The sequence below is a fragment of the Caloenas nicobarica genome, chromosome Z (genome assembly GCF_036013445.1).
Source record: "Caloenas nicobarica isolate bCalNic1 chromosome Z, bCalNic1.hap1, whole genome shotgun sequence".
NCBI lineage: Eukaryota > Metazoa > Chordata > Aves > Columbiformes > Columbidae > Caloenas > Caloenas nicobarica.
In genome coordinates this window covers 59085338-59109712 of record NC_088284.1, presented here as the reverse complement: position 1 = coordinate 59109712, position 24375 = coordinate 59085338, and the positions used below count along the sequence as shown (strand labels likewise).

Sequence of the window (24375 nt, the reverse complement as noted above, 5' to 3'; positions counted from 1 at the left end):
CCTTCTCATGAATTTCACTATGGCTTTTTCTGTAGCATAGTAACTGACATTTGCTTTCCTCCTGATTTCACCTCTCAACTAACCTTCTTAAGGTTTAAACGGCTGGATGACCATTCACCATTAAATGGGTGGGCTACTATTGCTCAGAAGTCTTAGTTGGATGCAAAAATCTCCACTCTACCTCAATTCTAACAATATTTTTTTCATTCTCCTCTCTTATTTTTCCATTTACTAGAGTATAATTTCTAGTGTTTATTTGGAATACAGCTGCAGAAAATGTGCAAACATCCCATTTTGGTAGAAATCTCTGAACTCAACCCATGCTTGAAGCTCAGCACAGAGAGAAGCACGCTATTGAATGGAGTTCTTAGGAACTTACATTGCAAACTCATTTGCAGAGATTTTATGTGACATTTTATCTTTTGATACACTGAAAGGTAAGAGCAAACAAGATCCAAATGACCTTTGCTTACTTGTCTCCCGTGGTAACCCAGCTTCTTGTAACAGTGTTCTGACAAGAATCACTTAATCCTTTGAGCTTCACTTACATTGCCCTGTTGATTCCCTTATTAAGTTGCACTGAAAACACTACCTTACTTTTGCTGGTCCATTAAGTTCTCTTGCTTTCTTCCCCCCTTGATTATGCAGTATAGCTCTTTAGGACAATGACTACCCTTTCTTAATGCCAGGAAATTACTTTGCCACTTATGTGTTGCTATAACTGAAAACCTCTTTTTTTTTTTTTTTAGTTTAGAAATATTCTCCCCTTCCACTGCAACCATAAAGGAGCCTTCTGGCACTGAAATGGATGGTGCAATCACTCTGTTCCACAAGCATTAACCTAAGCCCTATTTTTCGCAGTACTTGAAAACATTTATGGACTATAATGGTTGGCTGAAAATTTCCCATGGAAATAAGGAGTCATATAAATACATCATAACATCACACTTGTGAAATGTCCATGTGAGCAGAACATTAAAAAAATATATATGTATATATTTTTTTAAATGCGTGTGGAAGTAGTACCCTCACTGTACAGAAATGTGTGCTTCTCAGAGAGAAGTGAATGCCTAGGGGAATTTAGCTGGCTTGCAGTGGTAGCAAACCAGTCACTTCTCATTGATGTACCACTATGCAGACCTCCACCAATCCTTCCTCTTCAATGCAAGCAGCATTTGCATTTGTAGAAGCAAACACAAACAGAATACAATCAAAATGCAGCTACTCTTGTTTCTAGCAAGAGTGCACATAAAATTATAGGGAGATATCTTAAAATTAGAAACACTGTTTATAATGCAGCAATGTACATAATCATTTACTTGTGTTGCACAGTCCTGCAAAACTCATAATCAGATAACAAACATTTTTCTATTAATAACACATTTAACTTCATACCATCCCCTCTTTTACTCTAAATGAAAATTCTGGGTGCTCACTTGTTTTAATTTTGAAGTTGAATTGTTAGGCTGGTCTCTTGCACTTAGCATGTTGCTGCTGAGCCCCTCTTGAATTCAGCCAAAAAGAAAGAGACTACTTCAAATAAAATTAAATTTCCAACCATTCCTTCAGTATTACTTGGAAGTAATTTAAAAAACTCTGCTATATCTTTTTTTCGTGAATTTTTTGCATCTTTTGGCTTCTCTGGTAAACATACCTCTTGAAAAACAATTCTCCTGTGCTGTTGAAATCACATTCTTTCCCTTTGCTTAGCAATACCACCTCTCAATTTCACAATGACTGAAATTTTGAAACAAGAGTTTCACAATTATGCCTAGTGATCTACTGGCTACAAGTGAATTCATTATGACCCATACGAGTGCAGGTTTACTCTGTTTTCTTTGTTTCACTAAGAGTCCAGTCAGCATCACGGGCAGTATCTCAAAATCCATTTGTTGAAGTTTCTTCACTTTTAAAAAGTTTTACCCAAGCCAAAGAGGTTAACAAAGCACATATGCTTCATACGCATATATAGTTACATAGATATATTTATATGCAGATGATATAAACATACACAATTATCACCACAAGTTCAAAAGGAAACCACAGCTGCAAGTCCTCATTCTTAGAATCATAGAACACTTCGGGTTGGAATAGACCTCCAAGTATCATCTAGTCCAACCTCCCTGCAATGAGCAGGGACATCTTCAACTAGTTCAGGTTGATCACAGCCCCGTCCAGCCTCCCTGGAATGTTTCCAGGCATGGGGCATCTACCACCTCTCTGGGCAACCTGTGCCAGTGTTTTGCCACTCTCATTGTAAAACGTTTGTTCCTTATGTCTAGCCTGAATCTCCCATCTTTTAGTTTAACACCATTAACCGTTGTCCTGTTGCAACAGGCCCTGCTAAAAAGTCTGTCCCCCTCTTTCTTACAGGCCCCTTTTAAGTACTGAAAGGCCACAATAAGGTCTCCCTGGAACCTTCTCTTCTCCAGGCTAAACTCCCTCAGCCTGTCCTCATAGGAGAGGTGTTCTATCCCTCTGATCACTTTTGTGGCCCTCTTCTGGACCCTTTCCAACAGGTTCATGTCTTTCACATACTGAGGGATCCAGAGCTGGATGCAGAACTCCAGGTAGGGTATCACCAGAGCAGAGTAAAGGGGCAGAATCAACTTCCTTGACCTGTTGGCCGCACTCTTTTTGATGCAGCCTAAGATATGACTTGCCTTCTATGCTGCAAGTGCTTGGTCTTGTTCAACCTCATGAGTTTCCCATGCATTTTCTTCAGTAAGAAAGGAAATAAAGGGATTCTGGTAAAGAATTAAGATACCAACTTCATTTCATATTCAGTAAAGTTAGACTTTCCACCCAATCAACTTTTACTGTCACAATCAGCCTTTCCAACTCATCATTATATCGACTAAAGGGCTGGGGAATAGTATTCTCCTGACAACTGCCTCTTAAGAAAATGGACCAGTGCAACACTCAAACCACAAAAGGTACTTTCATTTTATTTTCTCTGAAGCTTGTCATTTGACCAAACAAGATCCCTCAGCACATGATCTCTGGGCATCTATCTGCTTGTTTGTTCATTTTTGTGTTCTAATTGATGACTCCCATGTCCATGCCCATCAACTTCTTTGGTCAGAATCTCTCTCTTCCACTTATCCTATAAGAACAATAAGAATTGCCAACAAAGTAAACTGTGGTAGAGTAGGAACTATAGATCTAAGAAAATAGTTGGGGTAGATCAAAACTTGGCCTTGTGGACGGCACATGGGAATTTTCTCTTCAGCTCTAGCAATGCCAGTGTTTCCTTTCGAATAACACTTCCAGACACCTACTTCTGTTATCCTAGGCCATACCAATACAAACCGAAGATGGTCTGCAATGTTTAATACAATTTAGCCAAGATTATCTTTGATCTTCCTACAGTTTAGCATGCCATTTTTCATGTAAGTGATTAGAGGCCACCATAGAGAAGACCAGCAGTGTTTGCATGAAATGAAGAACCAACATATAATGCTTAATTCCACCAGTGCACCTGAGTGCCATAATAACTCGTTTGTGCAGCATCTAGCACAATCAGGACAGTAATGCCAGGTGTGAACTCTGTCAAAATGAGAGGCAGTGACAGTAGTTTTTTACTTGGGAGATAATATAAAAATTTACAGAACTCATCAGGAAAAAGATAAAAGTCCTACATGGGCTATGAAGATATTTTCCACTCCATTTTTCTTTCCTCTGTGTACAAAATATAAAGGGTTTATTTACTCTAGAATTCAAAAGAAAAAGAGTATGATGGAGATATTGTTAGCTTTTTTATATTGTTCATTTTTAAAATAAGTTATCTTTAGTTATTTTTCTTACATCTGGCTTACATACGGCCTAGCTGAACTGAAATGGAAAGGTATAGGCTCAGCTATACCGTCTGATAGTGCCACACTCTTTTTAGATTATTAAATTTATTTACTGATTATTCTCTCATTCACTGTACACAGACGATTTGAAATTAAATGCAGAGAAACAACAGAAAACATACAAATATCCGCATGGGTTAATTGCATTTTTAAAGGTTTATTTATTTTGCATAGAGGAAAATTTTACTTTTCTCATGATTAATCAACCATATAGAAACTTGGGGCCATTCTTTGACTTTGGATAAATCATGGCAAAAAGATATACTAATGTCATTCCATATAAAGACACTGAAAAAATACACTACAGGTTACAAGTTTTCAACATAACACATATGGACTAAGGACCATTCTGGAGAAACCTCACTGTGTAAAGCCTGTATTTTAAAGAGCGAGTTGAGTTAAATATAAAGAATTACAGCAACGGAGCTTGAGGGCATTGCAGGAACAGGAACCTTAGTTATCACTTCCACATAAAGCCACCAGGATCTTTTCATAATCCCCTTTGAGTTCATCCTGTCAATTTAAGCACAAAAAACCACAATTGTCAGGATAATGGTCTCCAGTAAAATAAATTTCAGTAAGCATTCAATATACATGTATCAAACATGGAGCCTTCACCTACATAAATTAATCACTTGATAATACATATACATTAGCCACCAACTGAGCTTGAATCGAGTACCCTCATTGAAATTATTCCGATGACCTAGAAATTAACATACACACTGGATTCCTTCCTGTGTAACCTCATCTAGGTGTTCCTGCTCTGGCAGGGGGATTGGACTAGATGATCTTTCGAGGTCCCTTCCAATCTCTAACATTCTGTGATTCTGTGATTTCCAGAGTGGAACAGAGGTAGGCCAGGCAAGTCAAAATCCTGGAAAGCCTCATGTCATAAATAAAGATGAGAAGCAGAGAAGATTTCTGTCCACCAAAGACCTTAAGGTTTTCTTCTCTAGAGAAAGTGAAAATGCCTTCCTTGATCAGTGATGTCCAATGTTCATTAATATTAAACACTATACACTTTGTATCTAGGATTATATAAAACACAGGCTAATCTTACGATGATAGCTGATTCAACATAGGATTGCTTGTTCAGCTTGGAAAAGATGTGTCATATGCATTAAGTACAGACATTAATTGTCATACACTATGTTTTTCTCAAATTTGAATCTACTTTTCAGAGACATATGAATTGTTTAGTGTAGCCAAGCTATGCCTCAAGGCATAATAAACATTTTGGAATATGCTAAGGTGATGTGACTGCATATCAAATTACACATCACACACACTACTGATGGAAGACTAAGAGTGATCTTTGGCACCTACCTGAAAAAGTAGCGGACAGCAATAAAAATTAAAGAGGTATTTTAATTTATGTGGGGAGTATGCTTCTACTCTAATTAAGGCGTATGTATACATATCTATTTATTTATTTATTGCTGTCTACTAGCATCCACAAAACTGCTTTGCAAGTTTAGCTTTCTTCAAGTTCCGCACTGCTTTAAATTTTCTGCAAAATACATTGGGTGGCCTGTCTCCTTTAAGAAGGTGGTTTTACTTAAGTCACCTGGAAAGCAGGCCTCATAACTCTCAAGTTAATGAGGTATTTACAGAATTACCTCAAACGCCAAAAACCAATAGGGAGTTGCATCTATATCTCTTACAGAGCTCTTAGTGTAGTCCTCTCTCCTGCCAATATTCCTTATCTCTATCCCAGCATGGGAACTTGGGGACACTGTAGTTTTAATTCAGCTCTTGGCTTCTACTGTAAGATGATATTCTGAGACACATACCACTAAGATATTGCTATAGCTTTTGTGACAAAAACATTGCCCTAGCAATGTCGGTCATTGGGTACATGAGTCACTCAGCTACAATGAGTTGCTCAGGATGACCTGGTGACTGAGAAACAGAATTAACAAACCTCTACTTAACTTCCCAAAGCATTTGCTTGTCTTACATTTCATACATCACCTGAGAGGAAACCTACCATAATGGCTTGGCAGAGAGAGATGCCATACATCTTCTTGTAATAGCCTTTGATCTCATTCATATCCACTTCATGGCGTGAAACCATGATTCTGATGAGCTCTTTGTGCCGTGTCCCAAAGCCCTATTAAAAGAAAAAAAAAAATTGAAAAAGGGAAGAATAAAAAAAGGCTATTTATTTGAAACGTATTAAAGCACGTTTCTATGTGTTAATTCATCAGATTTCTTTGTGAGTATACATGGCCCACATCCTATTCCTTTAACATCTCTCAGGAAGGAGTCCTCTCATTTCCCTCTTCTATTCCCTATGAGCAAAATTCACTTCTGACAGGCTACATCCACTTCTGGATTTCCTTTCTAAGCATTTCTTTAGCTGTTTCCTAGAAAAAGACACATTCTTCAATGAGCTTGCTAGATGCCATAGACAATCTAGACTTCCCTGCCTTTTCAATATTTTTCTCAGAGTGCAATGAACTCACAGTGGTCCTAGACAAGTCACAGGAGCTATGAAAATACCTGCATACTAGACCAGTTCAGGATCTCCACCTGACTCACTCAGCCCAGGTTCCAAATTTTCCAGAAGGACCATGGATGGCTTGCCAAAGATCAGGCTTCTACAGGGTTCCTGTCCTGACCTGTAAGTGCTTTCTTATTTAATTTTCACTTATATTTTTGTGGCTTCATAAAAAAGAAAAGTTCCAGTTGGCTTTCTGTCACTGTCTAGAGTCAAAGATATATGTGAGGATGGACAGATGCCTTCCTGAATACCCATAGCAAACAGACAGCTACTCCTATGGGAAGACATGCAGAGGTTTCAAAGGAAATAACAGAAAGAGTGAGAAGAAAACACTGAAATTCCTTCTGTAGTCCTGTTTCATCACATAAAGGGCTTAGAGATCTCTAGATAGCTGGTTATTTTTCAGCTTACAAAGCACCCCATGTTTACAAAGCTAAATTCTCTCTCTAGGTTACCTTCATCGCCAAGTGGAGTTTTTCGGCAAAGAAGGCTGGCTTGCTTGTGGCACACTTCACTGTAATGAAACAATGAGATAAGGTCACACCTCTTATACATATAATGAGTGACAAAAGGCAAAAGTGTGGAAAGAAAACACTCTACAAGCAATCTCAGTGTTGCTAACAGAATATCCTATTTATATGCTTTTTTGTCACCTGTCTTCAAAGTATGGGAGAAGTAGCCATTCCTTTACTACATTTGTTTGGAAAGCAATTCAGTCAGAGGAGAGTAATTACAAGAATGCCCTCCTTTGTTTACTGCCACAAAATTAAGAAAGATGTTGCAGTTCCAAAGAAGAAAGAAGTGAAAACAGAGCTGGAGGATGTGATCTGATGTTTTGTAAAGCAAGTTACTTGCCCCTCGCTTGTGAAGATCTGGATGAGGGGATCGAGTGCACCCTTAGTAAGTTTGCAGATGACATGGAGTTGGGTGGGAGTGTTGATCTGCTGGAGGGTAGGAAGGCCATACAGAGGGATCTGGTCTGGCTGGATCATTGGGCTGAGGTGGTCAAAAGCATCTTGGCTTGTATCACGGATAGTATGGCCAGCAGGACTAGAGAAGTGATCATGCCACTGTAGTTGGCACTGGTGACTCCCCACATTGAATCCTGTGTTCAGTTTTGGGCCCCTCATCATAAAAATGACATGGAGGTACTAGAGAGAGTGCAGAAGAGGGCAATGAAGCTGGTGAGGGGCCTGGCGCACAAGTCTGATGAGGATTGGCTGACGGAACTGGGGCTGTTTAACTCAGAGAAAAGGAGGCTGAAGGGAGAGCTTATCACCATCTACAACTACCTGAAAGGTGGTTGTAACATGGAAGTTGTTGGTCTCTTCTCTCAAGTAGCAAGTGATAGGACAAGAGGAAATGGCCTCAGGTTTCACCAGGAGAGGTTCAGATTGAATATTAGGAAAAAATTCTTCCCAGAAAGGGTTGTCAGGCATTGGAACAGGCTGCCGAGGGAAGTGGTGGAGTCACCATCCCTGTGGTGTTTAAAAGGCATTTAGACGAGGTTCTTAGGGACATGGTTTATTACTAAAGTTATGGTTGAACTCAATGATCTTGAGGGTCTCTTCCAACCAAAATGATATTATTCTATGATTCTATGTTCTGACAGGACTTTTTGGCATATTGACTTGCTGTAAATATCTTCCTATGTTGATGACATGTCTGTTCTTAAAAGAATTTTCCCCATATGAGGAGAGGTATTTCTAATCATTCAGCAACTTGACCCGACTTTAAATTAGTCAGTTAAATCACTGTGCTCGGACTAGAATTTCCAAAGTATCATTAGCAAATTTCTCAATGAAACATCATAAGGCCAGAATGGGTTCCCATCAAAGCAAGTACAGTGGAAGTAAAAAGCAGATTTTCCTATCGTTGGTATATCTACTAGTTTACAATCTGCAGAACCACTTACCAAGGGCAGTCAGGCATTTCTCAATATCACCCTTCATCTCCATATCCACTACCTTGTTCATGTCATGCTTGCTGTATTTGGTGTACTTCTGAAAGACTAAATGAGGGAAGAAAACTCTGTAAACAGTGATAAAAATACAGTGTTCTCTCTGCATTGCTTCTGCCTTATTCTGCCCTCACTGCTGCAGCAGTGCCCACAGATGACTGATCGTAGGCCACCTTTCTCATATTCTCTGGCCATCACTGTGTAAAGAACAATGTTACTGCATGGCCTGGGGGACTCAGCGTAAGGAATGGGACTTTGTTGGGGTGGTAGCATTGGTGTTCTCACTGGTAGGGACAGAGGTCGTCTAGTGACTCCGCTGGACCCTGTTACATTAGATGATAAACCCCTACCCAGGGCGAACTGGCTGAGGAGCAGGACCATGTTGGGGAGCATTCAGAACCCCTGACACACTGATCCCTTGGCCTTGTGATCACTGGCCCTGTAAGACTTCATCAAAACAGTTTTGTTAACAACCTAAATGATACGGCTCATCACCAGTACGGAAAGAACAGCCAAGCTGCCAACTGCACCCTTAGTCAGCAACCATGTGTCCTATTACAAAGGCCTTTGCAGCAGTCAGGGTCATGTCTTGATAATCTGTATCTTCTCTGAGTTAATGAGCAGGCCATATTCAAAATAGGATCCCCATAAAAACACAAAGTTTCTTCCAACCTACCCCTTCGGAGATGTGGGTAACTTCTTGCAGTAAGAACAGTAACAAACACATTAATATCTGTCCCTTTCTTTTTCTCTCCTGCTTCATACAATGCCTGTCATAAAGAAATGAAAGTGGTAAATTTAACATCAGCATAGTAAAGCACGAACAGAAATACTGTACTTCTGAGGCTACCAGCCAAAGGTAGCCATTGCTTCTCAGTAATGCACTCTAGGCCTTGATGGAATCCGTAACGAAACCCTGCAGAACCTCAAACAAACTCTAGCTCTATTAAGCAATACTTCATACTTCACTTATATCTTAAGCCTACCTAGAGAACACTATGCAGGTAAAAAACATATTTTGAGAGTTTTTACAATCGCCATCAAGCTCTCCAGGATATATTACATTCTTGGATGAGGATAATTTTCACATGCTGTGATATGCTTCCAGTCTGCACGGGTGTTTAGGACTGGCAAGATTTCTTTGGACAAATAAAATTATCTCTGATATTAACTAGACAATTTTGAAGGAGCAGCCTAAGCACCCAGGACTCCTTGTCTTTCCAGGAGGGAATTAATGGAAAGTAAGAATCAAATCAGTCTCCTTCATTTTCTTCACCTCCTCAAACCTCTCTACAAGGAATAACTGAAGAACTCCATAGAGCAGCAAAGAAGATTTAACAACACTCTCCCTACCAAGAGCAATATGGACTTTTGAGCTTAGGCAGAGTACTGATTTACTGAGCTTTAGTATCTATGCTTGATGACAAAAGTAAACACCTTATGTAGCAGGAATAAAAGCAGTATTGCTCAATAGCCTTTTCTTCATTGGATTAAAAAAAAAAATGGTTTAAAGTCAATCTATATTTGAATTACAACAGTGACCTAAGATTTCATAGGTGAAAACTCAGGAAAGACTGCTAAGTTTTACCAAGATTTTAACAAAAATATTCACACTAATGGTGGAAGAAATAAGGGAAAGATCAGTTACTTATTTTAGAATTATTCAGAAAATACTGTGAGAATTACCTAATAATCTTGAAAGGTTTAGCACTGTAAAGCAATGTCTTTAACATACCGCAGAGTTCATTCAGGTCCAGGTATGGTAGATGGTTCTGCATATACTTGAGCACACCCTAGTCCCTAATTCAAGGACTATGTTATAAACAGAAGTAAGATTGTGTCTAATTGTTCCATTAGTTGACCTATACATCAAATGGTCTGCACGCTTTATGTGACGTAGAAGAGGTCTTGCAGAAATGTTTCTGGAGCTAGATATTAGGGCGAAGATTTCATTTCCTTCAGATAACAAATCTCATCTAAACTTGTAAAATACAGGGTGTTTCAAAAAGATGGACCCAATTTCAAAGCAAACATAAATCAAATTTGGTCTGTCTTCTTCAAACACCCTGTAGTATCCCTTCAGAAAAGATTGCTACATAACACATAAATCTCTGTTAGGTACAGAATGCACAAGATTCAGGTAGGACATCTGCAGCCAGAGTTTGTAGTCTCAAGTAAGCTAGATGAAGAAGCTCTGAAGAGTGCCAAGTGTGATCTTACCCTGGCATCACATTCAGCAAGATCATCATTCACATGAGGATCTTCACATCGGTCAGCCTACATAAACAAATAAATAAAATTTCACTGGTTCTCACAATCATCCAGTTCCCCAGAACCCTGCATTTTATAGTTGTGCCCTACCATCCTCATACATAATAAATAATTGCACATAGATACAACTATGTCAGTCATTCCGTGTTATTGCATTTGTTAATCAGAGTTCACATTTCTAAGGCCATCAGTAACTTATTTCTAAAGTCTTACATTAGAATCCAGATGAAGTATTGTTTCTCAACCTGAAGTTATAGCCTTGGAAGCTATGATTTGCTTCCTCATGGCCATTCAATAGACTCCTTTCATGCTGGTTTAAAACCAAAAACTGAAAATCAAAATTATGCACACAGGCCTATAAAAAACTAATCCTGTGTCTGTGTACAACCTTCATAGACATGAAGGAATGATGGAATCAAATATTTATGCATTTTAAAAGGGTCTTTTTATTAGGCAATGCCAGTGTTTAATCTCATCTGCTTTTAAAGACAAATTCACACAAGACTTTGTCCACTTGTTTGCTCCCTGTCGCATTATCTAACTACTAGAAGCATATCTTAACAGCAAGGCAAAAGACTTAATTCTGTAACTGGAGGCATTTCTTGTTTTTCTGTTTCTAGTCTATTGACATAACACCATCCTTTTTGGTTTTTTTCAATTTCTTCCACTTACCACATACACAAAAGTATTCTTAAAGCACAACTAATAAACAGTAGCAAACATTGCTGTGTTTTGAAATGCATTTGACATAAAAGCTCATTATCATAACTTGGTTAAGAAATATTACATACGGTCTAAGACATGTCATTAAAAATAATGCAAGGAAATAGATAATACCTAAATCCTTATGTATTATATGACTTTCTCTGATTCAGTTATGACAACATTAATTTTTTATTATGGGCAACATCACTCAAAAACCTTAAGCACAGCATACCTTGGCTAGAGCAACCAAAGCCTTCTGAAAGTCTCCCGATGTGTCAGAGATAATGTCTTGTGTCAGATCTCTCTTCAGCACTGAAATCAAAACAAAAAGAATTTGTGGTTTGTTTCAAAGTTATCAACTAGGTTGATTAGATGATCTTTAAAGGCCCCTTCTAACCTGAACCATGCTATTATTCTCTAATTTTTCCAACTTTTTATTTCCCACTTAGATATGCCTACTAGATATGCAGTTTTCTTACTTTCTCTCATTTAGCTTCGAGAGATGGGCATTATCTTGGGCTCTTGCTCATGAAGAAAAAAAAAGTTTAAAACATTTTCTGCACTATTTGTCTTTCATTCTTAATTCTGTTTGCTCTTACCAACACTGAACTTAAGCACAAGACTCTTCCAAACCCAAAGTATTAATTTGGGCTTCTAACAGATTTTTGAAAGGAAATCTCTTGGAAAAGTTAGGGCATCATGTCAGAAAACACAATTTAAGTAGACTACACTGGCTGATTGCAGTAAACTCCACATACATGAGAGATAACACATTATGTTTTAGCTATCTCTTTAAAGCTTGTCCCCCTTTACTTCACTGGTTGCTCCTACCACAAATGTCATCTGTGTTGCTAACTCAGTAAGTTGTGGGTTTTGGTTTTGTTTTCATTTTTTCTCAAGCAGAGATCAGCCAATGTTTAGTTACAAGAAAACCAAGTGGATTTTGTTTGCATCCTAGAAAGGGTCTAAATGCATGGCCCATTCCATGAGACACCTGCAGTTCCGGAGGTGATGATGTGTCTTTTCCTTCTGAATTGGGATCTACATAAGCTGGAAAAAAGTCAGTATGACCTCCATCCCCTGCAACTGTATCAAGATTACGTGAAGCTTCACTCACAACCTGCCTTGGTGCTTCAGTTTCTTGTATAAAGGAGTGGGGCTGTGACTGTAATGTGTCTGCTATAGAGTTAAACCATTAATATTTATTTCTTGCTCTGAATTACCTTCTTTATAGTATCTGCTGGCTTCTCTGATCTCTTTGTTGTTTCTTGAGGCCAGAATCTCAATTAAGGTATCTTCATCAGTTCCAAGCCCCTGATAAACATGGTTGAATTTTTAGAAATGTTGATAAAACAAAGTGAAAATTTAGAAGACCAGAAATAAGGTGAAAACCATGGACTTGGCTTTGAAGGCTCCATATGGAACAAGAAAGAAAAATGAAGAACATTGTGCTTCCATGCAATGTTGTGATGCCAGCTCTTGGTATTATTCTTGTATCACATCTCATATCACTGGCACCCAAAAGAAGCACTAAACGGACCAAACAGTGCACATTGAAATAGGAATGTAAAACTTACAAAGAAAATATTCCCTTCTCTTTTTTTTTCCTCGAACGTAAACATTTATGCTAACACTAGAACCTTCTACCATGGCATCAGCAACCAGTTTTCAGAAGGCAGAAAGAGTTCACTCTCAGAACAGAATACCGTTTGCAGCCAATCTCCTCCAAGCCTGAAGAAACTGTATTACCAGTATAGATTAATTTTACAAAAGAGTATTCAAATGAAGACACGACACAAGCTTTAAAATCCAAGTCCAGTGTCCCTTACAGGCTCTGACATTATTTATGCTCTTCAGGAAAGTTTTTCACAGAAGCTTTTGACTTACCTTCATAGAGGCTCTTAATTCTTCAGCATCAAACTGAGCAGGAGTTTTGAGCAGAGCCACAACAACGTCTTCCAGGTGGCTTTTCAGAACTTGTTTCATGGCTTCTTCCAGACTCTGTGACAGGAAGCATAAGGAACAGACTAAGCTAGAGAGAAGGGTAAAAACTGCTGTTCAGCTACAGTCCAAACACTGGGTCTGATCTCTGAAGAATCTTAATCTACATCATTCCTTTAGCTACTAGAAAGGATGATGAAGCCCTACTTGAAGTTTTTCATTTGTGCCCTTTGTGGTAGTCGAAGTGTCAGGGTTTTTCAGTAAGTACTCAGAGAGTTTCACACAGCCAGTTCAGCCACATTCTCTCATTTACGCACCAGAAGAAGACTCAGAATAGGCTGCTTGTTTTTCAAGAGAAGGTATGACTATATTGCTGTTATGATTATGACTGAGTTGGTTATCTGGATACCATTTTAATTCACCCAGTTATTGGATAAAGGGTGCAGAATTTGTAGTGGAAACCATGGACATACTATCATACTATCATATTCTCCTATTCAAATCTGCAGGTCCTAAAGTTAAGAGTTGCGCTTTATTCTAATTTTTACCTAAATTTAAGTTTAGGGTTTTTTAAAAACAATCAACTAACCAACCAACAAACCAAACAAACAAACAAAAAAAAAGAAAGTAACAAAAAATCCCCCCCAACCACAACAACACATAAAACAAAATGAAAACAAACAAACCAACAAACAAAAAAACCCCTAAACAAACCAACCAACCAAAAAAACCCACCAACCTTATTTTGCATGCTCAGTGCACATTTTGTTGCATTTAATGTTACAGCCTTGTATTTGTCAAGGCCGTGGCTTTAAAGAGTGAGAAGGTCAACCTGCTTTGTCAGGATACCTAAGTCAACAACATAATTTCAGAGTCAAACACTGTGTCTATAGTTTTGTTTTGTTTTGCTTTTGATGGTGTGTCAGGAACCATGGTATCTAATAGTCTAACAGCATTAGTCTCCTTGTGTCTTTGAAGTTATATTTTAGTTCACGTCCTTAAAAAATATAATTGCAAGGCTGAAGCTTCCTCTGAAGTGGGAGAGGGCTGTGAAAACCAAAAGTGAGGTTTCCTAAACTGAAAAAGGAGGTCTAGGCTAAAATGAGACTTTACACATATTTTCTAAGTTGGCCCCTAAAAGTTACGCTTTTAGAGTTACAAAGCAAAAAGCTCCAAGAAATTACTTTGCAGGGAGACAATGCTCAGTCACTCTGGCATACCAACTGTGCAATTTTAACTTCAGTTTGGAGTTACAGGTCAACTGAAGAAAATTTGTTATAACAGCAATTAAAACATTTTCCAGAAAGACGCACTAATTTCCAAGGTTCTCGGCAGTTCCACAGACTATCTGTTTTACCCCTCAGAGGAAGAAGAACACTGCCCTCTGTATATCCATCCCCATGAGACTGTGAATATACTCATGGAACAGAGTTTTGGTCCTACAACTTCCCTGTGCCGTTTAGTATTTTATATGGACTTAAATAGTTAGAAGAATGCCTCCAAGTCCCTTTCTCCATCTCTCGCTTTCTCCCAGCAGACTGTCTCCCAGGTGGTCATGAAACATCTCCATTACCAGCGATTCAGTGATTTAAAGGATCTCTACGGCATTCAGGAAGATGGAAAGTCAGAACTTAAAAATCTGTTTAAATTTCAAAATTGTGGCTGCTGTGTTCAAAGGCTTTGAACTTCTTGTTGTATGAAACCAAAGCCATAGGTACCATCTAAGCCAGGAGCAACACTGATATTCTGGGTGCAAATTCAAGCTTGGCTTGAATATACTTTACCTTTCCTTTAGCCTTCTGATAGGCAGCTTTGATCTGCTGACGCTGAGCATTTGTTCTTTTAGTCATGATGTCAATGATGGTGGCTTCATCCACACCTATGAGTCACCAAACAACAACATGTCTAAGGCACTGCAATTATGATAGTGGTCTCTAGAGCATCCTTTAGCCAAATAATAATTTTTCCATGTTATTGTTTCCTTTATGTCATATTTGGATTTCTTGACACACTGAAGCTTAACCAAAGGAGAAAGCGTAATCACCTACTGACTTACAATTAGTGATTTAGCGAAGTAATCCAATAAATACATTCCCAGAGAACACAGAAATCTATGATTCTACAATTTCATATAGGAAGTCTTAAAGTGTTCTGAGTACAGTACTTACACTACAGAGGAACTGGAAAAAAAAAGTTAGAAGGCATACTCATTTAATCTCAGTACTTCAAACTGGAAAAGGTTTCAAAGTACAGGCAAGTGCCAAGTGAGAATTTCATTACAAGAGAGAAGCGCAATAGAAGCATATGCTGTATTATCAGCATATTCCCTGTCTCTTGCACGAATTTCATTCAAATCAAATAAAAACCTATTAGTATGGTATGTTATAGTATTGATTGATTCTCTAGAATCTCCTTCAACATATTCCAGAACTTTAAGATAGTATTAAGGTTTGACATTGTAATACAGCATCAGGATGTCAAAGAGTTGAGATTCTTTACCAAATGGCATAACTGAATTTATTGCCAAGCTCTGGAAAGCAGAGGCATCTCTCCTGCTTGCCATTGCCTCCCGCTCTGATATTTTATTCTGTACAATTCTTGAGTTTTCCTATGGAAAAGTCCTAATGTAGCAGGTTCAATAGTTACTCCGCTTACCCTGTACAGTCATAGCTTTCTCCAAAGCAACAACATCAGCTGATGGATCAAAGTTAGGATGTTGGGGTACTACAGGGCCTCGTTTTGTACTTTTCTGAAAAGAAAAACAAAATAAAGCAATAAAGTCCTTATTCCAAAGAATAGTTTTGCAAAGAAGCAGTTTTAAAGGCCTAAATAAACTGTGTCTTTGGGATTGCCTATTATGGGACTATCAAGGCACACACAGCTTTGTAACTGCAGAGAACTAAACAGGCTCAGTAATGGATACACTTAGAATGTATTCCTTTCACATCTCTTATTTTAAATAGCAAGTACTTAATATACTATTTTAGGTCCCTTAAGACCTATTTCTCAGAGTAAGTTGGTTTCCACAGGAAAATACTCCTTAACTGTCATGTCAGGCAATTATGTCCAAATTTTAAAAGCTCTACAACCGCAATGAAATCCTACAGGCACTGACAATAAAGTCCTATTAATTTCCTTGCTCATCTTATGCAAATTGACTGTGCATCACATTAAGGGACTTCGCAGTTGACTCATCTCTAAGGTTACAAGCCCTTCTTGCATGTAAGATCTTGGAGAAGAGTTCAAGTGTAATCCTATGAGGAAATGGAGAATTGTTACCCAACTTCTTTGAAACTCCAGACACAAGCCACCCTTTCTTCACAGCTACTACCTAGTGAACTTTGGTGAATCCATTCCTAGATGGGCGCTCCCTAGTCATTGCCTAAGGTGCTCAGGGAATAGCAAGGGATGATGAGTTCCACTACGTGATGCATTACGTGGCTTATCCCAAATCAGCAATATGACAAATCAGCTTACTGGTAGAGCCTATTATCCAATAGCATGACCTCACCAGTGCCACACTAGTTACTATCTTTTACAGAAGCTATAAAATGCCTTAAGATTCTTAGATGAAATATTTAAAGATATGACATATGACGAGATATTTAATTAAAACAAAACAAAACCAACAAATAAATGAACAAACAAAAAAGGAAACACAAACCAAAACCAAACCACAATACCAAAAAGTAGTTTAGCTAAATTTTTTCAGAATCACCTATAACATTTGTCCTGTTTCAACAACTCACTATTTTATTTTTTTAAAATCTTTTGCAACTAAAGTTAAATAGCACAAGACAAATGGCAAGGTCTTAAGGATATATGTTTTATATACAGCATTCTCCATTGACTTTTTTATACTTTTAACGACTGACAATTAAATATTTAATTCCCTACACAGTTATATCACTAGTAGTTTTATGAGAGAAGAGAGACTGCATATTTGAAGCAGTGTCTTGCATACTTTTGAAAAAATCACTGTGACTCATGTGATAAACCAACAAAGGAACAGGACCAGTTTACTGCCTGTTTTCCAGGCATGCCAGATTAGTCTTTGTATACTGGTTTCCATGGCAAACTTTTCTCCTAACAATGCAAACCTGACTGTAACCAACATGACCGTGATGACTCAGGACCCTGGAACTGAAAGGAGGATGAGATGGTGGAGCCACAGGTTTATGCACAAAATGTTTTGGAGTCAAAATTTCAAAATCCACAAAAGTCTAGAGCAGAAATCTTTATGTGTCGAAATTTCGCCATGTTCCATTTTTCTTAAGATGAAAGTTGTTCAGGATCTCCTGTGACTTCACAAGGTACTGCTTTACTATTAATGACAATCACTTCAGCATCTTTATGTCATTATCACAGAAACTCTGCACATCATTCTAGTGCATTAACTCGACTTCTCACCACCATAAGCATCCCTTCAAATCAGAGTCAGTACTGACCATCCGAGATGTTTTCTTACATACTGTGACTCTTCCCAGCATAAGAACAACATGTGATGCAAAAACTAAGACACATACTAGGGATTTAGTTCCTCCTTTACACTTCTGGGCTTCAACTCATGGCTTCCTGTACCTCGGGCTAAGAGTTCTTGTATCATCTGAACATGTTCTTACACATTCACACACATCTGCATCAGATTACTACTTCAAAAAGCATGTCTTGAGTGAATCAGTGATTGGCTACCGGGAATAATAATTTAATTACAGTAACTAGTTCTGCCTAGGAACTGATAACTAGACTGATATGTGCAAATAAGAGCAATTTTTCATCCGATAGAAAATTTTCTAGTTTATTGGATTATATTGGATTATATGATGCAATCAAATTGGGTTCCTGTTCTGATCAGCTGGAGTTTTGACATTGGTTTTCACCTCTTCAAATATAAGAAAGACATGGGGTGGCCTATGCCTTCAAGTCACTTCTAAAAGTACTTGAAAATAAGCATAATGCTCTCAAGAGGTGATAATACTTACAATATATTCCTGCTCCTGATGTTCCATGAACCATGCCTGTTTCAGAAATTCCGATACCATAGCCATGTTGACAGAGTTTCTGGGAAGAGACACATGAAGTTACAAGCCATTTTTCGTCATTTCCAGAAGCAGTGCAATTCAAGATTTCCCACTCTCAGGATCCTTTCTTTTGAGTTATGATGTGCAGGGATTAGTTTCCCAAGCAGTAATTGCCTGTGATACAGGAAGCTGGTAACTTTTGTTTATGTTTGGCAGGTGTCACAAAGCTCTACAATTGCTTGCTTGCCCCTACACCCATAGCTACTTGGAGAAGTTTTAGATTAGAGGGAGAACAGTAAACTAGTTGGACTATTTCCTTATTTACTATGGCAATACCTAAGGATTACCATTGACTTACAAAAGGAAGTTACCAGAAACAAATGAAAGTCTGTCTTTTCCCCTTAGTTGAGGTATCCACTAGGCCCATTTAGATTACCAAATATTTTATTCTGTTCACATTCAGTAGTAAACAAGTATTCTTGTCTGATCATTTACTGAGGTTGGAGCTCTTGTGTGTTAAGACAAAGCATATTCCCTCGTACGCTATACTCTCATGTAATTTCTTAGAAGAGCCCATTCCTAAGGAAAATGAATAAAATTGGACAGTTTCACCTACATCGTTCCTTAATTCTTATATATGTCCTCCAATTTCTACAGAAGAATTTAACATTACCCATTTTGGAAGGGAAAAAAAAGTAATTTCTGCTTTTTACTACTCAAAATGAAACACAGTCCAGCTTTTCCATAAAATACCATGCAGAATGGGAAAAATGACCGATGGTGATGTGAGCATCCAAAAATAATGAAGAATTTCCTTCATAACAACTTTGGTGTGCGGAATATTCTGTTTGCTAACAGAAACAGTGAAGGAACAGAGAGTAGAAATTAACATTTTATCAAATAAAGTACTTTGAGTCTGCTCAGAAAGTTTTTTTGTGTGTGTTTTTTTGTGGTTTTTTTTTCAAAACCCACTTCCATAATGAACTCTAGGGAAGGCTTTGTTTTAAGTCATACTTAGAAACAATCAGCTAAAGATAATGTTCAGGGTAAACTGGAGTCTTTGAATCTAGTGTGATGAGACAATGCTATTGGTGGTCTTGAGGTACAGATCATGTAACGTAGATCGTATACATGAGTATAAAAAACAATGTTGCTCATGATGCAAACACACCTATGCTTATGATTATGCCTTATTCATGCCCTGTGTCTCATGGGAAGGACAAAGAGCAGGCACTAAAGCAACACAAACACATGACCAAGCAGCGTGGCTGCATCCCAGGTTCTTCTTTCTCTTGTAGCAAAACTGTAAAACTCACTTCCAGGTTCAGCAGCCGACAAAGTAGCAGCACCCTCCCAGAGCCCTCCTCCAGCCCAGCTCCACCCTTCCCTCCCCTCTCCAAACCAGGAGCCATCTACAGTCCCTCCTCCTTAGAAAACTCTCACATTTGTGCCCTTCTCTCAGCCCTAAGGGCACAAAATTCAGCTCTGCCTGCACTGCTAGAAAAACTGAAACCTGACTCCAAACCCATATTTATATTTTACTTAGAGCACGTATCATCTGGGTCAGAATATTGCATTAAGTTGTAATGATCAAATTTTATGCGCATGTCATTTGTTGAGGATCAGAAATGCATACTTAGATTGCAATTAAAAACAATATTTTATCAAGCTATTGTAGTGAATCCTGTACACTTCTTGTACTGACAGAAGTATATGAGGCCAGATGAGCTGCTACAGTATCTAAAGTTCTGCTGCATTTTATAACAGCACAGATAAAGGCCATACGCAGTGGGATGAAAATCTTTTAAAGTCTCCATACTACATACATTGAGTTGCCAACAGTGACATGTACAGATATGTCTGTCAACTCATAGCTTCACAGGGTGTGTAATCATTTAAAACCAAGACACAAGATTCGGTCTCACAGCACCAGATCTGAGAAGAGGTGGGACCAAAACTCTGTTCTGGTGGATAGAACAGCATTTCTCAGGAATAAAGCTGGTAGAGATGCCCGCATAGGGAACTGCTAACATCTCCACTGCTTATTCTAAGTTCTGCCTGTTTGAACCCCCGCCTCCCACAACCAGCTCTAGAGGATTCTCTGCTCTTGGGAATGACTAGAGCTGAAGGCTGCTAGCCTACACTAAATTTGGTTTATTAAACCTCTAAACCCTTATCTCTATCCTAATGTGAAGTAGAGCTACAGAAAAATAATTAATTGCCTTAAAAACAAAGTTGTTTTATATTTTTCCCTCCTTTTAAAATAAGGACACTTTCGCATGCAGATTCATTCATTTCCATCTAGCAAACAAATAACATAATTTTAAGGGAAGTCAAACTAGGCAATGGCTTTTGAGAGGGACTGAAGACCTTAGTCTGCTTGAGTTCGCTCAGAAAGCTAAGAAACCACCCTACTTATAAAACTGTGATCTGCTTTATCAAAAGCTATGGCTAGTAAGAAATAAGAAGACTAGAATCTAGGAAGCCAGCCAGCCCCCTGACAGAGTAGAGGTCCTTCCCAACACTTTGACTTATGCCACTCTAAAGTGCAAATAGCTCATGTAAACAATACCTAGATCCAGGAGGGATAAATTCTGTCAAAATAATATTTTAATTTAGCATAATAAAGGATGGGAAACACTGATGGCTTTCTGCCCTATATTTTCTGTTTCTTTTGAGCTCAGGACAAAGCCTACAAACAGGGAAATGAAAAAAATGCATGTAACTACAGAATGGTGCAAACAGAAGGTACTGCAAACAAGTGCGACACTTCTATCTGGTTACTCCATACTGAATACCTCTTTGAGAGTTATTCTGTTTAATAAAATATCATCCAGGCCATGTGTTCCACTTCCTAAACTGGATTGTATAGAGGTCCCGTTTAAAAGGAAGGAGGAGCAAGAACTTTCAGTTTCTCAGTTTGAAAAATATACTGATTTTTATGGACTTTGTCATTCCCAATTGGAATGATCAACATTGCAACTGGACTGAAAAGCCAAATTGAGATCCAAATGGGAAGTCCTAACTGTTGTTTCACAAGAACTACTGCACTGGTGCCTTCTGTCTAGCTCTCAGTCCTCAGAATAAGCACCCTAGAACTGGACATGTGCAAATGTTCAGAAGTTTTGAGAAAATACTCAATATTTATTGAAAATATTTAAAGACACAAACTCAGCTTTTACACTACGGTCTGTGTCAAAACCATTTCTTCATGCTTATTGAACCATGTCATGAGCCGCATCAGAGATACACTCTGTGGTTACTGTCCAACGCTAGTTACCAGGATGAGGATGTAAATTAAGGTCATTACATCCTATCAGAAAAATAGGCTGTAGATCTAACACAATAATTAATTTTACAGTGGGAAGGTCTACCAAATGTGAATGAAAACATCAGAGAAAAACAGTCTCATCCTTGGCAGATTTAGTGGAAAGTTTTAGCAGAACAAACACCAGATGATACCACCCTTACTTACAGACTTTTGCTCTTATGTTTCTAAGAGATTGCTTTGCCTCATTTTCATCACTTTCTTGAGCAAAGCCCCCTCTACGCGTCCCAAACCATCAAACTGTTGTTGAACTAACAACTTTTTTTAAGTTTCCATACAAAGAACAGTAGTTTTCTAGCAATGCAAGTTTTACTGCACATTTCTACAGTAGTCCACTACAGAGGCAAAGAGAAACACAGGAAACAGTCAACTTCAAATAAGTTTCCTTTTAAACTTTTAAGCCTTTTTTTTTTAATTCCTTACAAGCATTAAATAAAAGCAGTAACTGTTCAAGGCCTTCTGTGTACATGAAACATTTCAAAACTGAAATAATTTCTACTGCTCACACCCATCTTTTCCCGTGCCAGCAAATCCAAGCCACAGAACATTGCACCAAGTCACTTCACATATTTAGCGTACAATTCTTAAAGTGTGTCAGGTCTACGGAAAGCAGCAAAGAACTGCAAAAACTTACCTTCTTCCTCACAGACACTACTTTTCAGGGCAGCACAAGTCAGGAGTAAGAGAGCAGAGGGCTTGTGATGCTTTTATAGCGCTGCATGGCAGACCCCACCCAGCAACCAGCATGTTTGCACAGCCCCAGCAACTGGTTGCTCTTTGCAGCAGCTAAATCTGGGTGTTGTCCAAAACACAGATCCACACAAAAATGTGATTGCAAAACTATGCGCTGGAGAAAGCAGGAGCAGATTTCAAAAGGGAAAAGTCAAAAAATGAGAATGGTAGCTCTCCTCCCCTGCCATGGACACTGTAGTAAATTGCTATAAATCCTTCAGGATCATAAGAATAAAACACTAAAAGCTAACCTAGTTACTCCCCTCACATTTTGACATACCTGATACCACTTCAGATAAATATAATAAGGTATATCTTTGCTTAGTGAAAATATCTTTGCTTAGTGAAAATCTAAGAGGAAAAAAGAAGTGTAGAAATGTCAATGTGGCTGTGTGCTTCACTGAGCTCTGATGGCTATTAGCTCTGCTTCTTGTTCACATGAGCCCCTGACAGAAATGGTCCAGAAACAAGACATGTCTAAAACTTAATATCCATACCCTACTTTATATATATATTTATCTATCTATCTATCTATCTATCTATCTATCTATCTATCTATCTATCTATCTATCTATTTATTTGAAAGAGAACCTCTGGAAACTGACAGGTTACATGGAGGGACAATAACTGGCAAACTGGCACCAACATAATTAAAAAGAGGTTGAAACATTCAGATTAAACTCTGAAGTTCTGTTTGCACAAGATGAGTCATTTCACCAGCCTGCTAGAAGTGGTTTTCTGCAAGTACTTCCTCACCAAGCCGGCTAAACACATTTTCCAGAGTACATCTGGCACAGCAAAATGCAGTGTGTCACTAACATCTCAGATTGGCCCGGAACATGATGCCTGGTGAAGAAATACCACCTCCTGAAGCAGAAGAATTCGCAAGTAGCAAATTGGCCTCCCAGCTGTCTGTCATCTTGCTTTCTGCTAACTTGGCCTTGCTGCGACACACTGGTATCTCCAGAATGAGGAAGTATGGCTGATCTGCCTCTCATGAATGTATATGATACGAAATGTAGCCTGTGCTTGAAACCCAAGTGTAGCAATAAATGACATGAGGAAGAAGGGGAACAGGCTGCTTGGTAGCATTAGGGGGGACACTCACGAATCCCTCAAATGTAGCAAGTCATTACATACACCATCCAGCATTGCTTATTCCTTCCTCTGTTTAAAATATCTCTGTAAAAACTGTTTGGTGTCTAAATGCTTTCCCCCAATAGGGCTTTGTTGTGGGTGTCAGGGGTCAGCTCAGGATCAGCACAGCCAGGGGGGTCCCCATCCCACTGGGCCAAGGCAAGAGCCTCCAGTAGTGCTGTGGGAGGTGGTGGCCAGGCCACCCCAGCTCTGGAATATGCCTTCAGCTGCAGCCCCAATGCTTGGTCCTCACCTGAGCCACTACCCTGCTGTCTTGCAGCCAGGCTGGGACTGGCTGTGGGACCTGGGCTGGGCCCAACCTGTGGGTTGATGTCCTGTCCTGTCCTGTCCCATTCGCATCCCCAGGGAGGTGCCCAGTGCCTGGGGCTCGGGCTACCCCCAGTGCCTCCCAGCTGTCCTGCCCCTTGTTGGGAGGGTGAGACAGCAGGGACTGCCAGACCCTGTCTTGCTAAATCCCATGGGGATGTCCCCCAACAGTCCTGGCCCCCAGGTAGCCCTCAGCTCACCCAATACTCTAACAGTAATTTTCCCCTGCATGTGATTTTTTCCTTTTTTTTCCTGCAGATTTCACATTATTTAACAAAGGTATTTCAGATATTTTTGGTAAGCTGAATAACTGAAGAGAGGAGGTAGAAAGTTTGAGAAGTATCAGGGAGCAGGAAAAGGAAATTGACTGGTGGGATCAAGCTCTGGCCTCCCGGTGGCGGGTAAGACCACCAACAAGAAATGAAGATCAAGGGATTCCTGTATTCTCCCATTGCCTGACTGAAGAAGGCAGGTCAAGCGAAAGGGATGAATGGAAGAAAGTCCACACTCAGGGTGGCAGGAGAAACAGCCCCTTACCCACCCCACCTTCCCAGGTGCCTCTGTCCAACAGGCATGAGGCTTTGGAT

At 39.0% G+C, this 24375-nt stretch overlaps 1 protein-coding gene across 1 annotated transcript; it reads right to left on the bottom strand.

Annotated features, from left to right (window-relative positions):
- Positions 1–4006: 4006 nt before the first annotated feature.
- On the bottom strand, positions 4007–22309 carry LOC136001733 (annexin A1). Its single transcript, XM_065656341.1, has 13 exons — positions 22227–22309; positions 18226–18304; positions 15899–15992; positions 15028–15122; positions 13190–13303; positions 12526–12616; positions 11535–11614; positions 10547–10603; positions 9003–9096; positions 8282–8377; positions 6822–6880; positions 5851–5973; positions 4007–4370 (listed from the first exon to the last, which is right to left on the bottom strand). The coding sequence occupies exons 2-13, from the start codon at positions 18289–18291 to the stop codon at positions 4311–4313; spliced, it is 1029 nt and encodes a 342-aa protein (XP_065512413.1). The 5' UTR covers positions 18292–18304; positions 22227–22309; the 3' UTR covers positions 4007–4310.
- Between the last annotated feature and the right edge of the window lie 2066 nt (positions 22310–24375).